This window comes from Melanostigma gelatinosum (genome assembly GCF_949748355.1).
Source record: "Melanostigma gelatinosum genome assembly, chromosome: 11".
Lineage (NCBI taxonomy): Eukaryota > Metazoa > Chordata > Actinopteri > Perciformes > Zoarcidae > Melanostigma > Melanostigma gelatinosum.
Window position 1 is genome coordinate 8,641,670 of NC_136644.1, and position 18,292 is coordinate 8,659,961.

At 44.3% G+C, this 18,292-nt stretch overlaps 2 protein-coding genes and 1 pseudogene across 4 annotated transcripts; 2 read left to right on the forward strand and 1 right to left on the reverse strand.

Annotated features, from left to right (window-relative positions):
* Positions 1-44: 44 nt before the first annotated feature.
* On the reverse strand, positions 45-6,328 carry ppp2r2ca (protein phosphatase 2, regulatory subunit B, gamma a; the record flags this gene model as incomplete). 2 transcript variants are annotated; one of them, XM_079277861.1, is made up of 9 exons in its annotated part: positions 45-1,874; positions 2,137-2,228; positions 3,036-3,205; positions 3,338-3,502; positions 4,336-4,513; positions 4,658-4,770; positions 5,352-5,535; positions 5,729-5,826; positions 6,265-6,328. In XM_079277861.1, 9 exons carry the CDS (start codon positions 6,326-6,328, stop codon positions 1,577-1,579), a joined length of 1,362 nt encoding a protein of 453 aa, XP_079133987.1. In that variant the 3' UTR covers positions 45-1,576. The 2 variants fall into 2 exon arrangements, with proteins under 2 accessions (XP_079133987.1, XP_079133986.1); XM_079277860.1 differs by having other exon boundaries at positions 6,253-6,328.
* Positions 6,329-6,503: 175 nt separating this feature from the next.
* Positions 6,504-11,852, forward strand: LOC306784582 (cGMP-specific 3',5'-cyclic phosphodiesterase-like; annotated as a pseudogene). Its single transcript has 9 exons — positions 6,504-6,579; positions 7,347-7,460; positions 8,772-8,835; positions 9,655-9,742; positions 10,382-10,480; positions 10,582-10,798; positions 10,890-10,964; positions 11,417-11,500; positions 11,679-11,852. The product of its transcript is annotated as a cGMP-specific 3',5'-cyclic phosphodiesterase-like (transcript).
* An 810-nt stretch (positions 11,853-12,662) lies between these two features.
* hpf1 (histone PARylation factor 1) lies at positions 12,663-17,407 on the forward strand. Its single transcript, XM_079279177.1, has 8 exons — positions 12,663-12,734; positions 14,475-14,658; positions 15,096-15,282; positions 15,466-15,564; positions 16,026-16,179; positions 16,550-16,637; positions 16,765-16,937; positions 17,160-17,407. The coding sequence occupies exons 1-8, from the start codon at positions 12,696-12,698 to the stop codon at positions 17,292-17,294; spliced, it is 1,059 nt and encodes a 352-aa protein (XP_079135303.1). The 5' UTR covers positions 12,663-12,695; the 3' UTR covers positions 17,295-17,407.
* The last annotated feature ends 885 nt before the right edge of the window (positions 17,408-18,292 follow it).

An 18,292-nucleotide genomic window follows, 5' to 3' on the forward strand; every position in this document is an offset into this window, starting at 1 on the left:
CGATCTAGTCACAGAATTCAGCCCAACACAAACACCGACCCTACTGCTGCTGTACATCCTGGGCTTTTTCACTCCAGAGTAGCATGTGGCACTGTGAGGTATACGGTATAATGACATTACGAACCGGTGATGTGATAAACTCACTTGAATATTGTTTGAATGACAAACACATTTCAGCAATGTACATAATGAGCTATTGCACTGACGATAACCTCTGACCTTCAAATACACCGGACACAAACTCACTCATGAACACCCCGATCGGCTGAATAAGGGGCCTCGTTTGTGTGCTTGGTATCCATCTTTTTCTTGATTGTGAGATACTTCTTCAACATGTGCTTATGCCTTACAGAATGAACACTGCTCGTTTTCAATTAGCATAACGTTGAACATAAATCAAACATTTGTCTGTATAAGATTTGATCACCAATCAGCCTCAATTAGAGCGTATGAGAGACGCTAACACACTGTCGCTCTCATTTCCGATAATTTACCACGTAGATATGTAGACAAGGAAATTACTTCAATTAAAACCCAATACGGGCCCAATATACAAAACAAAACTGTAGTTGTTGGTTTGTGCACAACTCCCCCCTCCATCGCCACAGCTGGCAATACCTATCTATGTCTTGCTACGAGAAAAATCCCCGATATATCGAGTCTTCAACTGAAATATAATGCCATCTCTTAATCTTTCTGATCTGCAGTGTACTCCTCTTTTATCCTTTAGCTCTCTGGACCCAAAAATTGGTACCGCCTTTATAATAATAACAAAAAGAGACAACACATAATATTTACAGCGAACAGTAAAAAGAGTGTATACCTGTAGAAGAAGAGCTCATGTTTGAAAGCAAGAATACTGCTTGCACTGTGTTTTCATCAGTGCTATTATTGCAAAGTGAATAGGGCAAAGATTACAGGGCATTTAAACGAGAAATCTCCAAGAGCACTGCTCTGAGGGAGAGGTTCAACCGCTGTTGGCGACCCAGATAGAGAAAGGTTTAGGATGTCGTTGTGAAGAGCTGTACGATAATACAACTCCTACTCCACCATAGTGACAAACAATGCTTACATTTAGATGCACTTTCTGGCAAAGTCATTGGGACCTTTACGTTTCGTCCGTTGCTACCAAACGCCTATCTTTCATTTTTGCGCCAAAAAAAAGGTACCAGAGCGCATCAGTGAGGAGTGCAACATTGTGTGGTCAACAGCACTGAGTCACTGCAGAGGGAGAGGTGTCCCCGCACCTCTCCTACCGCCCCTACGGTGGAGCAGTTACACAAACATCTTCAAAAAGTGGGAGTAGTGTGGGACCAAAAGACATGCCCTGATGGGTACAGGAGGCGTCAGTTCATCTCAGTGTTGAGCAAAAAAACGATTACACACCCTCTGTAGGGGTTTGAATATATTAACAGTCTTAAGATTTTATCATGAATCCAATCTTTTATCAACACAAACGGTCAGTATGTTGTGAAACAGCTTGGTTCTTGACTAAATCTTCTCATAACGGCCGTTCAGTCCACATGCCGTCTCTAAGACATCCAAATATAGATTTGTGCCGCTGTTCGTGTCTTTGTCACTGTAACTGTGTTTCCGGGTTGACGCGATCCTGGAAGATGTACAGGTTGTTGGTGGCCGCTATGGCAATGATGTTCTCAGACGGGTGCCAAGCCATGTGCAGGATTTTCTTGGTGAAGTCTAGGCTGTCGACACCCACGTCCCCGCGGCGCCGCTTGCCGCCGTTGTACACGCGCCGGGTCCGCAGCACGGCCCGAGGCTTGCTGCTCTCTCGCCAAGCCTCCAGGGTTACGCCTCGGCCCGTCTCCCTGTCGAACATCCGGAAAAAGCTGTTGTACGCCCCTGTCATGATCACGCTGAGGAGAGGAGAGAGATTGACATGACGAGATGTCGTATTGAATGCACGGTGAAAGAGAAGACATGCTGGGTTCACAGAGGGGAGAGGAAGTGGGCGGGAAGATAACGAAACTGAAGGCAAAGGGATTGATTAGACGCAGGCAAAGCCTGTCTCTGGGATTGATTTAGATGTCGGTTAATGGCAGAGGCAGAGCATTCAGCAGATCACTGGGAGCAGAAACACACTGACACACAGTGCTTTGTCTATCCTTATCTCCTTACCTGTCTGAGCTGTTCCAAACACACTCAAACTTGTCAAAGATGCAGTCGTTTTCATAGAGGGAACACAGCTTACTCCTCAGGTATTCATGGACCTGTGGATCAAGCACACAGTCAACCTTAGTGTCTAGGGTAAATCAAAGACTGTTGATAAGAGGTGGACGTAGTCACTGTAACATCATCCATTGGTTTGTGGACTACAATTTTGAAGCCTCAAGTTTGGCAATTTGGCCGAACACAATCTTGTTTTTTTTGGCCGCTGCCATCTCTTTTTTTTTTTTTTAACCAGAAGTGACACGAGAGAGTGCGACCGAACAATGAAGAAGACATTTTCAGGTGACCAAAACACACTGTTAAAGTTGTAAGAAGGAAACACGAGCAACTCCCAGACTGGACAACGCCGTGGTAGCGACCTGTCAATCACAAGGTAGCCCCGTCCTAAAGCATACTCTGCTTTATGGTCTATTTGACTCTAAATGGACCAGAACTTACTAAATGAACATCGTGCTGTGTTGAAGAAGACTTGAAACTAGAGATTGAGACCATAAACCCATGTTTACAATGTTTATGAGGTAATAAATCAAGTGAGAAGTAGGGACGTTTTCTCATAGACTTCTATGCAATTCGACTTATTTTAACCACCAGAGGAGTCGCCCCCTGATGGCCATTAACAAGAATGCAAATTTAAGGCACTTGGGGTAGATTCAGACCAAAACATGGTGGTCCAATGGATCCACCATTTCCAAAGCTTAACATCTACGACAGACTGCATGTTTTCAAAATCTGTCTGGATGTCATATTCATCAACAACACAACAATCACCGGCTACAAGGGCCACATTAACATGCATTTAATCAGCACAGGCTATATATCTTAACTGACACATGGGTGTGCTAACTTACCTGGTACGTCTCCACGGGGCCCTTGTCCATGTTCAAGTCCCACACCTTGGCGGTGAGGTAGTCTCTGGTCAGCAGGTAACGCCCACTGTGGCTAAACTTGATGTCCGACACAGAGGAAATGATCTCTGAGAAGAAGGACCGGCTCCCTGGATCCTCGGGTTCCTCAAACACTGAACAGCGACAGAGTGATCGATTATTCACAAATATGACATTTTGTATCGCGAGAGCAACTATGTTCAATTCTGCGTTGCAAAAATGTAATCGATGCGAACAAGCTCTCCAATGTCCACAGCGTTACTCACGTTTGGTGTGTCGGTCACAGAGCGCGGAGGCTCTCATGTCACAGAGGCGCAGGGTGCCCTTGCTGCTGCTGTACACAAACAGGTGGCAGTGGTGAGGGTGGAACTCCGCCGCTGTTATCACCTCCGTCAGATCCTCCATGTTGGCTGGTTTGATGTCCACGATGTCTGAGAGAAAGGCCTGTTAGGGATTAAACACCACTGAGGTGGCAGCAAATCCTTGGGAGGTGCACATACCATACTGTCCGCACAGATAACGTATGCAGACAGTATGATATATGTTGTAAAATCTTTGCAGGGTAGAGTGATAAGTCACCTAAAATCCTTTTCAGTTGCTTTTCAGTTTCAGACAAACGTTTCATTTTTCAGTACCGACTTGTTCGGCGCTCTCACCTCAATACATAATCAAAACCCCCAAAACGCTGCCCCAACGAACCCCCAATGCTCCCTCTGCTCCCTCTCTGTTCTATTTGTGGCGGTCTTGTGTGGCTCAGAAGAAAGTGTACTGCCAAGTGAATTATTTAAACTCTTCTTCCACAGATGCCTCTTTGATTTTCTAGGTCAGCTTCCGTTTGAATGGGAAATGCCCCCCCCCCCCCCAAGTATATTCAAGTATATTCATTTTGCACGATTGTAGGTGGTACATATCAACACTGTTAATTCATGTGATGGAGTCAAACACGCGAACAAACATAGGATTCACTGTGCTCTTGTTCTAACTGTTTACTTTAATACATAGATTCACTGACTTCAACTGAACCCCAAAATATTATTATGACACTATTTTTACTTTATCCTAGAGAAGGTCCCTTACTCCTGTTACAGTGAAATCTGAGTCACCTCCTCCGGTAAAAGGTTATGTTACAATTTCTTTTTTTAAATCAGCTCTATAGCGAGCTACGGAGTTATAGAAAGCCCAGAGAGATGTTCAGGAGCACAGTGCAATGATAAAAAAAGATGTTCATGACATAAACAAAGCGAGTCGCTGTTAGTAAGGATACTGAAGCTGCGGTCCGTGATGCCCAGGTGCCACATGTTGATGCGGAGGTCGTCAGCAGACAGGTAGGTCTCCCCGTCGCTGTTGACTGAGATGGAGTTAACGTGGTAGGTGTGCCCGTTGGAGAACACTCGCCTGGGACGGACCTCGACCATCAGATCTGTGGGTTTCAGCACCGGCACCTTAGATACAGAGATAGAGAGGCGAGGACCGACAAGAGGGATGGAGCCAGGGGTCATATGAAGGCACTTGGAACATCAACCTGATACGTGGCTGATAAAGGTGAGCATTAGCAGGCTTGCGTGTTTGTGTGTGTGTGTGTGTACCTGCAGAGAGGTGATGGTAGAGGTGTCCTTGATCCGCCCCTCCTCATCTTTCAGGTTGTATCCCTCTGGTCTCTTGTCTCTCTCACTCACCTTCCACAATTTGATGGTCTTATCTGTGACGGGCAGAGAGATATTTGGACGTCACAGGAAGTTGAGAGAAAGCTGACATTAAACGCCCCGGCCAGTGGAGAAGAGACCTGATAATGAATTCTTCTTCATGTGGCCAGTTTCTCAGGAAATCCAGATTAGAGACGCACCGATACGGATATCGGACTAGTGGTCCGATACTGGCTCAAATAGATGGTTCGGGTATTCGTGACAATGGGCCGATCTGGTAATTCAGTACATTTATGTCTTTGTATTTATTTGTTACATTTTTTTTACAAAGTTAGGAAAGCAATGTTACACATAAAGGAATGAGCCCAGTCTAATCCACATAGTGAGACATACAGTTTGTTAACTAAACACCGGTATCAGATCGGTACTTGGCATCGGCCGATAACCAAAGCCAAGGTACCAGTATCAAGACTGAAAAAGTCGGATCTGCGCATCCCGAGTCCAATTAAGTCCATGTTGCTAATATCAATCACAATTCATGCATAATCACGGTTGATATCTCACAGTACAAACTGTACACATGTCTACTAGCTTCACCCTAACTGGGAAGGAGAGAATGGTGTCACTGGTTTCTCACCATTGGTGGAGAGGAGGAAATGTGCCGCGTTCTGCTGTGGCAGCCATCTGATCTTGTTGATCTTCTCTTCGATCTCCAGACTCTTCAGGTAGTCAAAGTCCGGCTCGTGGCTCTGGAATGTGCTGTAGACATTGTACTCCCCACAGTCCCCCGTCTCCCCCACCTCCTCTGATTCCCCTTTGGACTGTCCGGGGAAAATAAGGAAGAAAACCACAGCTTTGAAAGAACATTTATGTGTGAAAGAAATAGCAGAAAAGAACATCTATTTTACAAAGTGATGCCAGAATGCTGTAGTTTGGGGGTATCGGTAACTATTCATTCATGCTTGTTTGCAGATATCCTGGGTATTAATTTGAAGTTTTACATGTTAAACCGACCTCAGTCTCTCTCTGGAAGATGACCACTCGGCCACCTTTATCCCCCGTGGCCAGCAGGTCCCCTGTCTGGTTAAACTCCACCGTAGAGATGACATCAGCTGGGGGAAGACGGGGAAAATGTGAGGCGATTAAGCAGGATAATGGTTCGAATGAAGGAAGTAAGGGTGAAGGAGAGATGATAGAATAGAAAGGACGTAAAGTAGGCACAGAGAAAATAAATCAAGGGTGGGAATGAACAAAAATAAATACTGGATCAATACAAAGTATCCTAATCAATAAAACCAGGCTGCTTGGACCGGACGTGGATTAATTCTCAATGGGACAAGAAAACAAACGCTGAATGTTAATTGTGCTACTAGCTCCGTAAACTCTCAACCAACATAAAATCAAGTTTACCATGCCAAAATCATATCATGGAGTGATTATAGTCAACATCCATCCCCTGGCAGTGCAGGGATGATGCACCCATGCAGCTGATAAATGATTCCACTCAATCACGCCAGCATGCTATCTGACATGACCGCCGCCTGCTCTACCTTCAGTGACGTAGTCTCGTAGGAAGGTGTGGTTGATTTTGGGGCTCTCAGCGTCCTCGCCCATCTGAAGCAGAGGGAGGGTGACCCGCCGACGCGCCCGTCCTGAGGGGAAGGGTCCGATCCGTGCTCTCTCTCCCCGCACAGGCTGCGCCCATGCTGCTGGGGCCTAGCGAAGAGGCCTGGAGCAAGGCATTCTGGGGGGGGAAAACCAGCCAGCCGGAAGGAGAAGAGGCGTGAAGATGGAGAAGGCGACGGTGAATGAAGAGAGGCAGGAGAAAGAGGGGTTTGGGTTTTTTCAAGGAGGAGGAAAAGGGGGTGAGGGGGAAAGGAAGATGCGGGGAGGACAGAAAGGAGGAGAGTGGTGGAGGTGGAGGATATGAAGGGCTGGTGATGATGTTGGAAAGAGAAGGAGGAGGGCTGTCATTAGGCGTGTGACCTTTATTCGGCGGTCAACACACTCATTAGCACAGAAACACGTGTGCAGACGCGCGAGGCCTCGTCGACCGAATCCCACCGCCATGGAGTGGAGGAAAGACAACAAACAGCTCCAGCAGAGAGAGAGAGAGAGAGAGAGAATATAAACCCTTCTGTATGCACACACAGAGACGGCAGGATGAAGAGGATGATAATATCTACATTCACCCAGTGTAGCTCCGGCAGTGATAGTAAATGCTCACAGGGTGTGGTGGTCCTGCCCTATCACACGCACACACACCCACACACACACACCTCTCATAGATAGTCCTTGACGGAGATCAGAGGAGAACGCAATGTCTTCCCTGTGCTGCAGGAGGGAGACAGGCCTCAGTACACCTACCGGTCTGCCTGCTGCTGCTGCTGCTGCTGCTATTCCCCCGCTGGTGTGTGTGCGTCCTCTGCTGCAGACAGCCCGAGATAGGCCTCGCTCCGGTTCCGCGTTGCTGTCTGAGGGAGAGGAGAGGGGAGAGGAGAAGAGCAAGGGTGGAGGTGAGAGGAGGAGAGGCAAAGGAGGATACAAGTGAGAGAGAGAGACAGAGAGAGAGAGGGAGAAGGAGGATGGAGGTCTCGCCGCCTGCTGATGCTGTGGTACTGATTCCGCGCAGCATCCACCGTGTCATGGCAGCCTCCTCCTGGAGCGGCCAATCACGACGCGGCTGTCACCCTGGGTATCCACCCACTGCAGATGATGAAGGAGGGAGAGGCCAGCAGAGGGAGCCGTTAGACACTGAGTGATATGTATGACTCTGGTAATATTCAGAATGAAATATGCGATGCAATGGTTTCTCTCCAGACACCAGTGTTACCGGTCAGAGGCTGCTTTCTTCACTAACGGGCCGTTGATAAGCCTTTTCCTGTTACAGCACTGTTTGGCATTCCCTGAACAGAAAGCACTGCTCTGACTCTTTCTTGCATGTCTCGTATCACGTTGATCGTGTTGGTGACAAGCTGCAAGATTTCCCTTTAAAATCAAACATATGTTTGAATCTCTTTTTAGAAGCTTGACATAGCTGTCATTCCAGCATCTTACTCTTTTAATCTTGGTCATATTGTGTGTGCATGTTTTGCGGCACTTTAAAGGGGCAGTGACCCCCAAAAAATACATTTGGAAAAACTCATGGTCATGTCTCTTTCCAGAAATGATGATTCGGTTACTCGAGATAATCCACAGACTGTGTTGTGAGCAGTTTCATTTTGGAACTGGTCGAAAGAAAATAGTTTCTGAAACTGGTCACAACAACGTCTGCATATTATATATAGAGAAGACAATTCACACCAACAATATCTAGATTTATATTAATACCAATACAGAAAATATGTATTTTTGATTTTGACTGTCCCTTTTTAAAAACTCTTTAAAATGCAGGGAAGGCCTGGAGTTTATTTCTGGATATTTTTTGCAGATTACAATACAATATAGCACTGGGCAAAAGTCTAATTACAGCAAAACTATTTATTCATAACTCTACCGACCACTTTATAACTGACGTACTATGTATTGCTTTGTAAGATACACACATATATTATATACATTATAACATTGAATTGAACCAGAAATACAAAACAATAATGTGACAGGCAATTATTAATATAAGTGCAACCGTGTCAATTATCTTTTTAACTCAATTGATATGTGCAGTTTGAGAAAGACTGACTTTCTTCAGATTGCTTATAGCAGTTGGCAAACTATTGGGCACTAACCTCATCTATAATTCATGATGGAGAAAAGCTCGCGTGGTTGGGCCCGATCCACTCATTATGTAATGGAGTTTAAATCTGTTCCCTTTAATGAATAAACCTGTGGCGCCAGATCGGCTGAGTATTAAAGATCAAGGGGATTATCTTGACGCAATCGTTTCCACGGGCTTTCCCGGAGTCATCCCCCGTCTCTCTCTCCTCTCTGCCACGTCGCTTCAGTCGGCCTCACCAACCTCCACATGGCAGGTGTTTTCTCCTTTAACTAAGTCCTTCAGTGGGGAAACGGTGACCGAGCCGCCGATGGTGAGGGGAATGGGCTGGTTCTTCTCCAGACGACCTGACCTCCCAGGCTACCGTGCGCATGTTCCTGGACCTCAATTTGGTGCAGGATTTTAACATTAATTAGAAGGTAACCGACCTGCTGATAATTATGCTTTATGGTAGAGGGCAGTGCCACCATTGTTCAACCATGATGCCGCCTCAATATGGAAAAAGACATTGCTTAAAATGAGTTTATTGAAGGGGTTGAAGATTAAAGAGTATGGTTGAGGATCATGGGCATTGCTACTCTCAGCATGGCTCTTGTGAACAAAGCTGATTTATATGTTTATCATTTACTATCGTTCAATGTGACGCCAGCCCTCTTTGATCTTATTGTGGTATTCAGATTTTGCTTGTTTTTTTTTACAATGTAACATGTTGGCTAAAGATTGCAAGGCTATGCCACAATTTTGAGGCCACGGTTTCAATCCCACCCTTGGGCAACACTAGTCTCGGAGTACTCTCAATACCACTGAGTTTCCAGTAGTCTGTCAGAGCAGCAGCTTGCTGCAGCACACCACCATGCTAATTATTATCGAATATTCCATGGTAACTAAATTCAGCAAAGTCGTACACATGGGGACACTGAACAACAAGTCTGTAGTAATTTAGCTGACAGTGAACAGCTCTCACTTTTTGTAGCGTATGACTTTCTATCATGTAGTTATGGCTTTCTATCTCATCATTTTGACTATGGGGATATTTTTATTATCAAGTCTAATTTAAAAAAAAAAAACATTTTCTTTCTTTTTTTTTTTTTTTTGCTGGCGGATTCGCGGCCCACATAAAATGACGTGGCGGGCCGGATTCGGATCGCGGGCCGTGAGTTTGAGACCCCTGCTTTAAACCAAACCCCTCTCTCTCTCTCTCTGTTTCTCTCTCTCTCTCTCTCAGGAGCCAACAGCCTTTAGCTCAGCTGTACGGACACTCGTCTCTTGAAAACCATCACTACAACCTGTGCCTCTTCATCCTAAACAACACAGTAAGACCTCATCCATTCATCTTTTTATTCATTTTGACCCCATCTCCTTTTTCTAAACCTCTGAGTCAGCTGTGTATGCACGCCATCTTTACCTGTTTCATCATGTCCAACTACTTGTAAACCATAATATACTAGTGTGTTTATCTCCAATATCACACATAACTGGACTCCGTATCCGTCTATCGATCTGTCGTTGTCCGTCTCTTTAACTTGAGTCATTTTTAAATCAAACTTTGCATGACACACAGGCACACCAAAGATTTTTATGTTTAAAGATATACACTGAGGAGGAATGCAGTTAATTGGACAATAATCGGATATATTATTTTACATTTGTTTTGAATATGAATTGATTGTTTGTAGAGAATTAGAATACTTGGAATATCGTCTGCTTGCCAGACACAATTTTCAATTAGGATTCTCATGTTTCTTCAACAAGAGCATACCATGCAAAAGCTATAATGTCGCCGGATCTCCAAGAGAAATATTGCCAAGTCTCCCTTTAAGTGGTCTTTATTCTTTTTTTTAAAAAAGTCTGATTCAAAGTGTGGACACAGTCTCTGTTCTCATAACAGACGGCTTGTGTTCGTGCCTGAGTTCAAGTCTTCATTAACTTCACTCTCTCTCGTCCTCTCCCAGGGGAGTAAGATTCTCAGCGGTCTCTGCAGAAGACCACAGAGCTGTCCTACACATGATCAAAAGGGCAATCCTCGCGACCGACCTGACCGTCTACATGGAGTATGTTAACACAGGAAATGTCAGAGTAGCTGTAGCTCAAGCATTGTGAACGTCTTCTTTTCGCCCCTGATGCCCCCTTTTTTTTTTGCTTTTCTTTGAAGGAGAAGGAAGGAGTTCTTTTCTCTCGCCAACAAAAGCAGAGTGAGCTGGAAGAGTGAGAAACAGAGATTTACTGAGGTGAGAATCACATACATGATGATAATGATATCTGTGGTGGAACAGGGCCGTTCCTTTCAGATATCTGTTCACCCCAGGCCGATGCTGATGACAGCCAGTGACCTCTCTGCCATCACAAAGCCTTGGCCGGAACAAAAAAGGGTAGGTTCTTATCTGAACATACTTCCTTATTTTATCTCCGAGTCATTTTGAATTCATCACAAGCCTTGACCTCCCTGTTTCTCCGAAACAGATTGCCAACCTGGTTACCATGGAGTTCTTTGCACAAGGGGACAAAGAGAAAAGGGAGTTCAAAATCAAACCCATTGTAAGTCTCGCTCGCAGGATTTCTTTCTTATTACATTTATATATTGCACCAAGGCTTGTGAAAATTTGGTTGTGTAGAAAGCCCAACAATAAAGTAGAAAACACACATTAATTAATCATAAATTGATTAAAATAACTTGTTTTATTTATTTAACTACATTTTTTCATATTCTTCTGTGTGGTAAAATATGAATCACGTTCATCCCAAAATGTTTATTTTACCTCCGTGATGCAGGCGGTTTTTCAATTGAAGAGTCCTTCTGGCTTGTTTTAGTCCCAGTTTAAAGAACATATATAAGAGGTTGCTTTAAAAAAAAAAAACAGCATTACACCTACCCAGCCGGTGTCAAACCTTGATAACAGTGACAGTGTTTGACTAGATCATCTACAATTCTTCCGGGCTCCTATGAAATAGTCCTATTCTAACAGCCAGCTCTACTCTCTTCTCACCAGGACATAATGAACACAGAGAACAGCACTCGACTGCCATCCATGCAAGTGGAATACATCGATGACATCTGCTATCCACTCTACAAGGTGTGTTATTCCTGCAGCTGTTGCACGTGTGTGGATGCATGCGAGCGGTATACATGCATGTGTTAGTAAGGGAAACAACCACAGCATTGTCCTCAACGCTGTTCCACTCTCTTATCCTCTAATTTGCAGTCTTCCATCACTCCCATGATCACACTCTCACTGTCTCTGTGTCCCTCAGGCTGTATCGAGACTGTTTGACGCCTGCTCCCCACTGCTGAGTGGCTGTAAGAAGAATAGACAAAACTGGATGGATTTTGCTCAAACTGCAAAGAGAGAGGACTGTGAAAATAGTTGTTGCGTAACCCTGGAAACACATACAACTACGGAGGAAGAGACGCAGGCAGAGGAATAGGCGACTGCACAGAGGATGAAGACACAAAAGGCATTTTAGCCACGTGCACCTGTTTGTTCTCCATCCTCTCTTGGACACAACTTGACTAAATATATCTGCATAGTGCCCACACATCAGTAGATGTGTTTCAATATCTTCAAAGGACCAAAGGACAAGAAAATTATAATTTCCATTCTATATCTGCATTTTTGTGTCAATGCAGACCATGTCATGTAATTACCGTATACTGCATACCCTATCTATCTGTAGAGTATTTAGGCCTATAGGCATCAAAACTATTGGTGGCTGCTCAGTATAGTTATGATCGCACAATGCCTATTATGGCATGCAATCCTGAAAGGTGTTTTTGTCACCCTGTAGTACCAGTGGTGTTTATAAAGCATTATAAATGAATGAAAATGAGTTACCTTCCTTCTTTTTCTTTCTGAATTTCTCAGCAAACGAGGCTTAATGTTTGCGCTGATTGTTTTTCAACATATCCATTCAAACATAAAATTGTAATGTATAAATGTGCCATTTGCGTCAGAAAACATAATCACAACACCAAATTATGTGAAAGAAAAAATGCTACAGACTGTCAGTTATAAAATCACTGTCAAGTCAACAATTTATAAATATGTCTACGTTTTTTTAAAGTATGGATGTAAAGACAAGTATTATCAAGATAAAGATGAAAAAACACCGTGTGCAAATCAACCTCCAATGTCCAAGCTCAGTGACACGTTTGTTGCACTTCACAATCCCGGCCTCCGGGGGGCAGTGATGCGCTTTAAGGCGGAGGCGCAGTGGCGGCTGATTCTGACCCGCAGAAGAAGACGCCGACTAGGAGACAAGAGGAAGAAAATGACAGGGCGCGCAAAAAGAAAACCCAAATCCACTCAGGTAATATTACAATGTTTCGACCCCCTCTGTCGGGCGCAGAGGTGTCCGTTCAAAAGGGCGACATCACCATGCAAGGAGCTGTGCTGCGTGTTGATATAATGGCGCCAAAGCAACTTCTGATACGCTATGGGCAGAGCTGTTTGGCACGCTGTCTTGAGCAGTAGCGGTCAGACGACAACATGGCAGCAGGGCACCGATACCGTTATCAAAAAGCCTCTTGTTCAGTGACGTTCACAATGGCAAACCGTTAAACGTCACATGCCCGCGTATTATAACATAACGTTTCTATGTTTGCATGAACTTAACTACACATGTCGGCAGCGCTGAGTCATTGAGCGTTATTGTAGCTATGTGACGTCTGCAGGCCAGTCTGCTGCAGAGAAACGTGAATGTGTGTGTGTTGATTTCATTAGTGGGTTGATCCCACAAAGGCCACCAGTCAGTGCCATCAATGCTAACATTGGTTAGCAAAGAAGACCTCCCAATGAAAACACTGAACCAACTCTTATCGCTTACCCTAACCACCGAGGGGGGCGCTATCATTTTAACAGGAGGGAAACGCGCTTCGACCAGGGAACAGATTTCTACATAACACCTGTTAAGGAAACAAGCAGAGCACTGAACACTTCTCCATTTATCAGGGCGAGGGAGACAACATGCAACGCAGTTGTCGTTTTATTCACACAAATGAAACAACCTTGCAAAAAGTCATATCTTAATGAGCGTTAGAGTTTCACCTTGACTGTCACTCTGGAGGCTGTAGGTTGTAGATTATGTTGAGTTTGATTGTGCTGTTGGTTAGATAAAAATAGTCAGCTTTTTTATATAATTCATTTTTTCATTTTTCTGTTCGCAACAAGACTTGTAGGACAATTGTGTGTCTGCTGGTTTGAAGTGAACCCTTTAATGGTAGTGTTGTTATTGTAGATGTTGACTTGCATATTAATTGTGTGTACCTGCACATGAATGCATTACACATGCGCACACATTAAAACCAAATACAAAAGGTATAACCAGTGGGTCTGGTGGTTAACCAAATTGAGTCGAGGTAATGCCCTAATCTGGTTCTACTGGAACAGAGGACCTTTAGAGTTGTGGTGGTTGGAGTCCATCTGTTCAACGAGAATAGATTTCCTTCTTCATTCCATATACTGGTGTGAGTCTTTCCTTTCCACTGTCGTGTTCGTTTTGGAACCAACAGAGGCATCATTTTTTTTTCTCACAATTCGCAGTAGTTGCATATTTTGTTACCACATGGATCGTTGGCCAGTAGCCCTACATTTCTTTGTATGAAGTAGCGCAGTTCTGAAGGCGCACCTATTTTTGAAGTGTGTTTGATCTTCGCACCTCTGCCTTCCCAGTACTTTATTTGTCCCTCGTATGTAAACCTATATGAGGGCTTTGTTTTGGTGATCTTAGCAGTACATTACCATCCACTGATTGATAGCAGTCCTGCTTCTGCCCATCTGTTCGAAGCGTATTTAATGTGCATTTATTCATCATCCTAAATGTTCCCCAATGGGCTTAACTCATTGAGAGTAATGTTGGGAGATGATGTTCAGATGTCAAGTTTGTGTCCACCTTGTCTCAACAGCTTCAGATCACCAGGTCCCTCAGTTGAGCTGCCTGATTGTAGCTACTGGTATAACCCAATACAATTCAATGTATTGCAGGGCTGTTTACCAAATACACTGGCGACTCGGTGTATAACATCATTTTTCCTGCAATGCTTTTCTCCAGGAGTCCGGTACTGGCAATGGGGAGTTTAAGAAAGCCCGTACCGATGAATCTGAAGCCGCGCCATTTTCAGAGGTGCATTCAAAGCAGCGAGACGAAATGCTGCAACTGTACAAGCTTCAAATGCCAGAAGATCTGTACCACTTCTGGGACTTCTGCGAGGAGCTCCGCCCCGACAGCCCCCGTGGTATGCTCTCTACCACCACCTCTATCTTGTTACATGAAAACTGGTTTGGACGGAAAGGGGCGTCCATTTTCCTCCCTGTGGACATGGGGAAAACGGGATGGACCAATACTTAGCCAATGGAAAGGCTGGATGAATGTGGCTGAATGCTCAAATGTTCTACGAGACCACTTGTAAAAATACACAGTACCAGCGCTCATGGTCTCAATAACAGCCAGACAGTCCACGGTGGTCTAAACAACATTGCTGTTTAACACACCATATAAGTCTTGACAGCCACTAATTGTCAATTATCTATAAAGAGTCAAAAATAAATGAGCAATTCCTCAATGCAGGGTTCCTTGATCAAAGTGACATCTGCAGGTTGTCAACACAAATGTTTGACTGATTTAATTTATCTCTCAGTCAATATATTTTTGAATTCGTCTTAATCCGTATAGGTGCTCTGAAAGACACGCTGGGTTTGCAGCTGGTTGGTCCCTTCGACATCCTGGCAGGAGCCCACAAAAACGCCAACAATCCTCAGCCCAACTTCCACCTCCACTGGCGGCATTTATACGACCCGCCGGAGTTTCAGACCATCCTCCTGGGGAGTGGAGACAGTCAGCATCACATCGGCTACTACAGGTACACACGACGCCCGTGCCGAGCCGGCGTACTTGCTTATGTCAATGCTGTAGCTTCCACAACGGAGCTGTTGACTTACTATACCAGCTACAGTGAGAACACAACAGAGACCGCTGTAACTGTATCTACATGAGCACGATTCGTTCTGATTTACTGAATTCTGTCGCTCCCCAAATCCACCAGAGACCTTCCAGACTCCCTGCCTTCGTTCGTTGGGGAAAATGAAGCCAAGAAAGGCTGCGCCATCGCGCAGATGGGAGACAATGTGTTCGCTGCTGTCCTGTGAGTACTGACCACATGTTCACCACGCGGAGACATTTTCTATACTTTCAGCTGCCTGTTTTAAGAGAGAAAGTTTCAATTTCAATATGAGAAACTGTAGAATGTTTGACATTAGAGTATGATCCGTGTCAGTCATTAAAAAAAAGTAGAGGGCATTTTATCCATCTGGCATTTCGAGTTCCGTTTCAATTTTTACAGTACACTGACACTACACTTTTCATTTCTCACCAGTAGCAAATGGTGAGTAAGCGTTCCAGAAATAATTGTATTATGTCAAAAGACAGATTTACACATGCAGATATGGATGCCACGCAAAAACTGTCACACGCTAAATGCTTGCTCAGATCAGTGATCATAAAAGGTGATGACCTATTGTGATAATATGCCTTATTATGTCTGCATTTGTCTTCTTTTGATTCTTTCCTCTTCCATGCATGTCGACTTCCGCACTGTTCCATCAGCCTGTATCTGTTGAGGAGGAGGAAAGAGAGGGGCAGCAAGAAAGCTGCCGGAGACGCCTTGGACAGCTTGGAGGCACAGCTGAGAGACAGGGCAGAGACTCTGGGCTTGTCCCTGGAGCAGAAGACCAAAGCCATGAAGCAGAGGGACAAGAAGGTGACTCACACAAGGGAGCAAAAACAGAGCTTTTATCCACCATCTATTGTTTTAAGAACTCACTTAAAACAATCCTAACTCACGTGTTGCTTTGTCCCTTGAACTGTACATTTAAGCCACTGCAGCGTATCGAGTCAATACTATACAGTTATGTTTACTACAAGTTAAACCCGTAGCATTTTCAGAACAGTCTATATTGCTTTCAAGGAGTCTCCTTGGTACAGTCACAGAGGATAAACTTACTGTGATTTCACTTAATGAGGGTAAATCATTTTAAAGTGGTTGTATATACAAAACAAAACAAAAATGTCTGACCACCGTGTTGTGCTCCAAGTTGACACTAGCAGGAAATCTCTTGTCACACCAATAGGTGGTCACCAAGACGTTCCACGGTGCCGGCATCGTCGTACCTGTAGACAAGAACGATGTCGGATACAGAGAACTACCAGAAACGGATGGTGAGCTCGTACACAGTGAATAAATAGTATTAAACCTTTACGTTTGAAAGTCTTGAAAAGCGTGTTTAATTCCAGGTAAGTGCCCTGTGAGTGATTACTTGATAGTTATTTTATCCTCTATATCCAGCTGGCCTCAAGAAGATCCTCAAGGCCATCGCTGAGGCCCGGAACGACGAAGAGCGCGTCAAAGCCTTTGGACCTCTCCAGGAGATGGTCACTTTTGTTCAGTTTGCCAACGACGAGTGTGACTACGGCATGGGATATGAACTAGGAATGGACCTCTTCTGTTTCGGATCCCACGTGAGTCTTCCAATCCCTTTGGAAGCACTGCCCCATAGCTTTGTTTCGGGGTCTGCACCCCTCCAGTGGGTCACAGGATAAATCTGAGCACAGTGGGATTTAGGCTAGGGCCCCACTCCCTTTAAGCAGTGTAAAGGCCTGAATGTTGCGACCACTAAGGTTGTAGTTGAAAGAAATGCATTGTTGCATTATTAATCCTGTTTGTTTCCTGACTCTCCCCAGTATTTCCACAAGGTTATCAGGCAGCTTCTGCCCATGGCCTACAGCCTCCTGAACCGCAATCTGTTCGGGGAAATTCTGGAGGCCCACCTCTCCAGCCGCAGCAACGACAACCTGGACCAACTCTCCGCACAATAAAAGAGAAAGAAGAAGAAAAAGACGTACACTCCAGCTCGAGTTCTTATAAGCTTTTCCCACCATGTCTCCTTGTCTGTCTGTTTGTTATTGTTATTGTTTCTTGGTGGTTTTGGTGCTGCTGTCATTGATTGGAACCAGTTCAATGATAAACTTGTTTGTAAAAGGTAGATGTCTAATAAAGTATTTTTATATATTTACCTGTCTGATTTTTGTTTTCCGGGTGTATTGCTGTCCCTTTTTTTTTTTAAATTTGTACTTTTTTACAATTAGTCCGACCACTGGCATGACGGGGAATCTCATGAATCGTGACTTGTAGGATAGAATTGTGTTTGGAGTGTGATCCCATGCAGTGGAAGCAGAGGGCATTGCTGCATATAGAAGTATAAGATTAAATATGATAATCCTTTATTAGTCCTACAGCAGGGAAATTTGCAGGATTACAGCAACAAAGTGGACAGTGCAACAACAGTAAAAAACGGTACAATAAATAGTCAGTAAATGTATAATGAATAAAAGACAAAAGCTAAAAGTACAATATAATACGTGTTATTGCACATATGAGGTAAGTGTTTGTATTGCACATATGTACATTGATATTTCACATGAATGAATAGTTTCCTATATGTTCTGTGTGGTGTACTTGGAGCACTGTTGGTTGTGCGTCAGGGATGATATAGCTTAGCCATCATTATCCTCTCTCCCACTACTTCCACTGGATCCAGTGGGCGTCCCAGGACAGTCTGTTCAGTCTCAGACTGAACTCTGTCTCTCTTCAGGAGTGCTGCCTGCACTCCGAATAGTCTTTCCTGTCCTCACCCGATAAGAGTCTGCTCTGTCTCTTTTTGAATAGTGCGTTTGTATCATCGTCTGTCCAGTTTATTGTTCAGTTGAACACCCAGGTACTTATAGGATCTCTCCATCTCAATGTCCATTCCCCGGATGTTCACTGATAAAGGAGGAGTACCCTGTGGCGTGATAAAGTCTTCGCATCTAATATT

What these genes read in the sequence shown, in the direction of transcription:
- hpf1 (XM_079279177.1), top strand. Translation starts at nt 12,696, where the DNA reads ATGACAGGGCGCGCAAAAAGAAAACCCAAATCCACTCAG. An exon ending in CATCACATCGGCTACTACAG is followed by an intron (nt 15,283 to 15,465) that starts GTACACACGACG and finishes CAAATCCACCAG; the next exon opens with AGACCTTCCAGACTCCCTGC. An exon ending in TCTTCTGTTTCGGATCCCAC is followed by an intron (nt 16,938 to 17,159) that starts GTGAGTCTTCCA and finishes GACTCTCCCCAG; the next exon opens with TATTTCCACAAGGTTATCAG.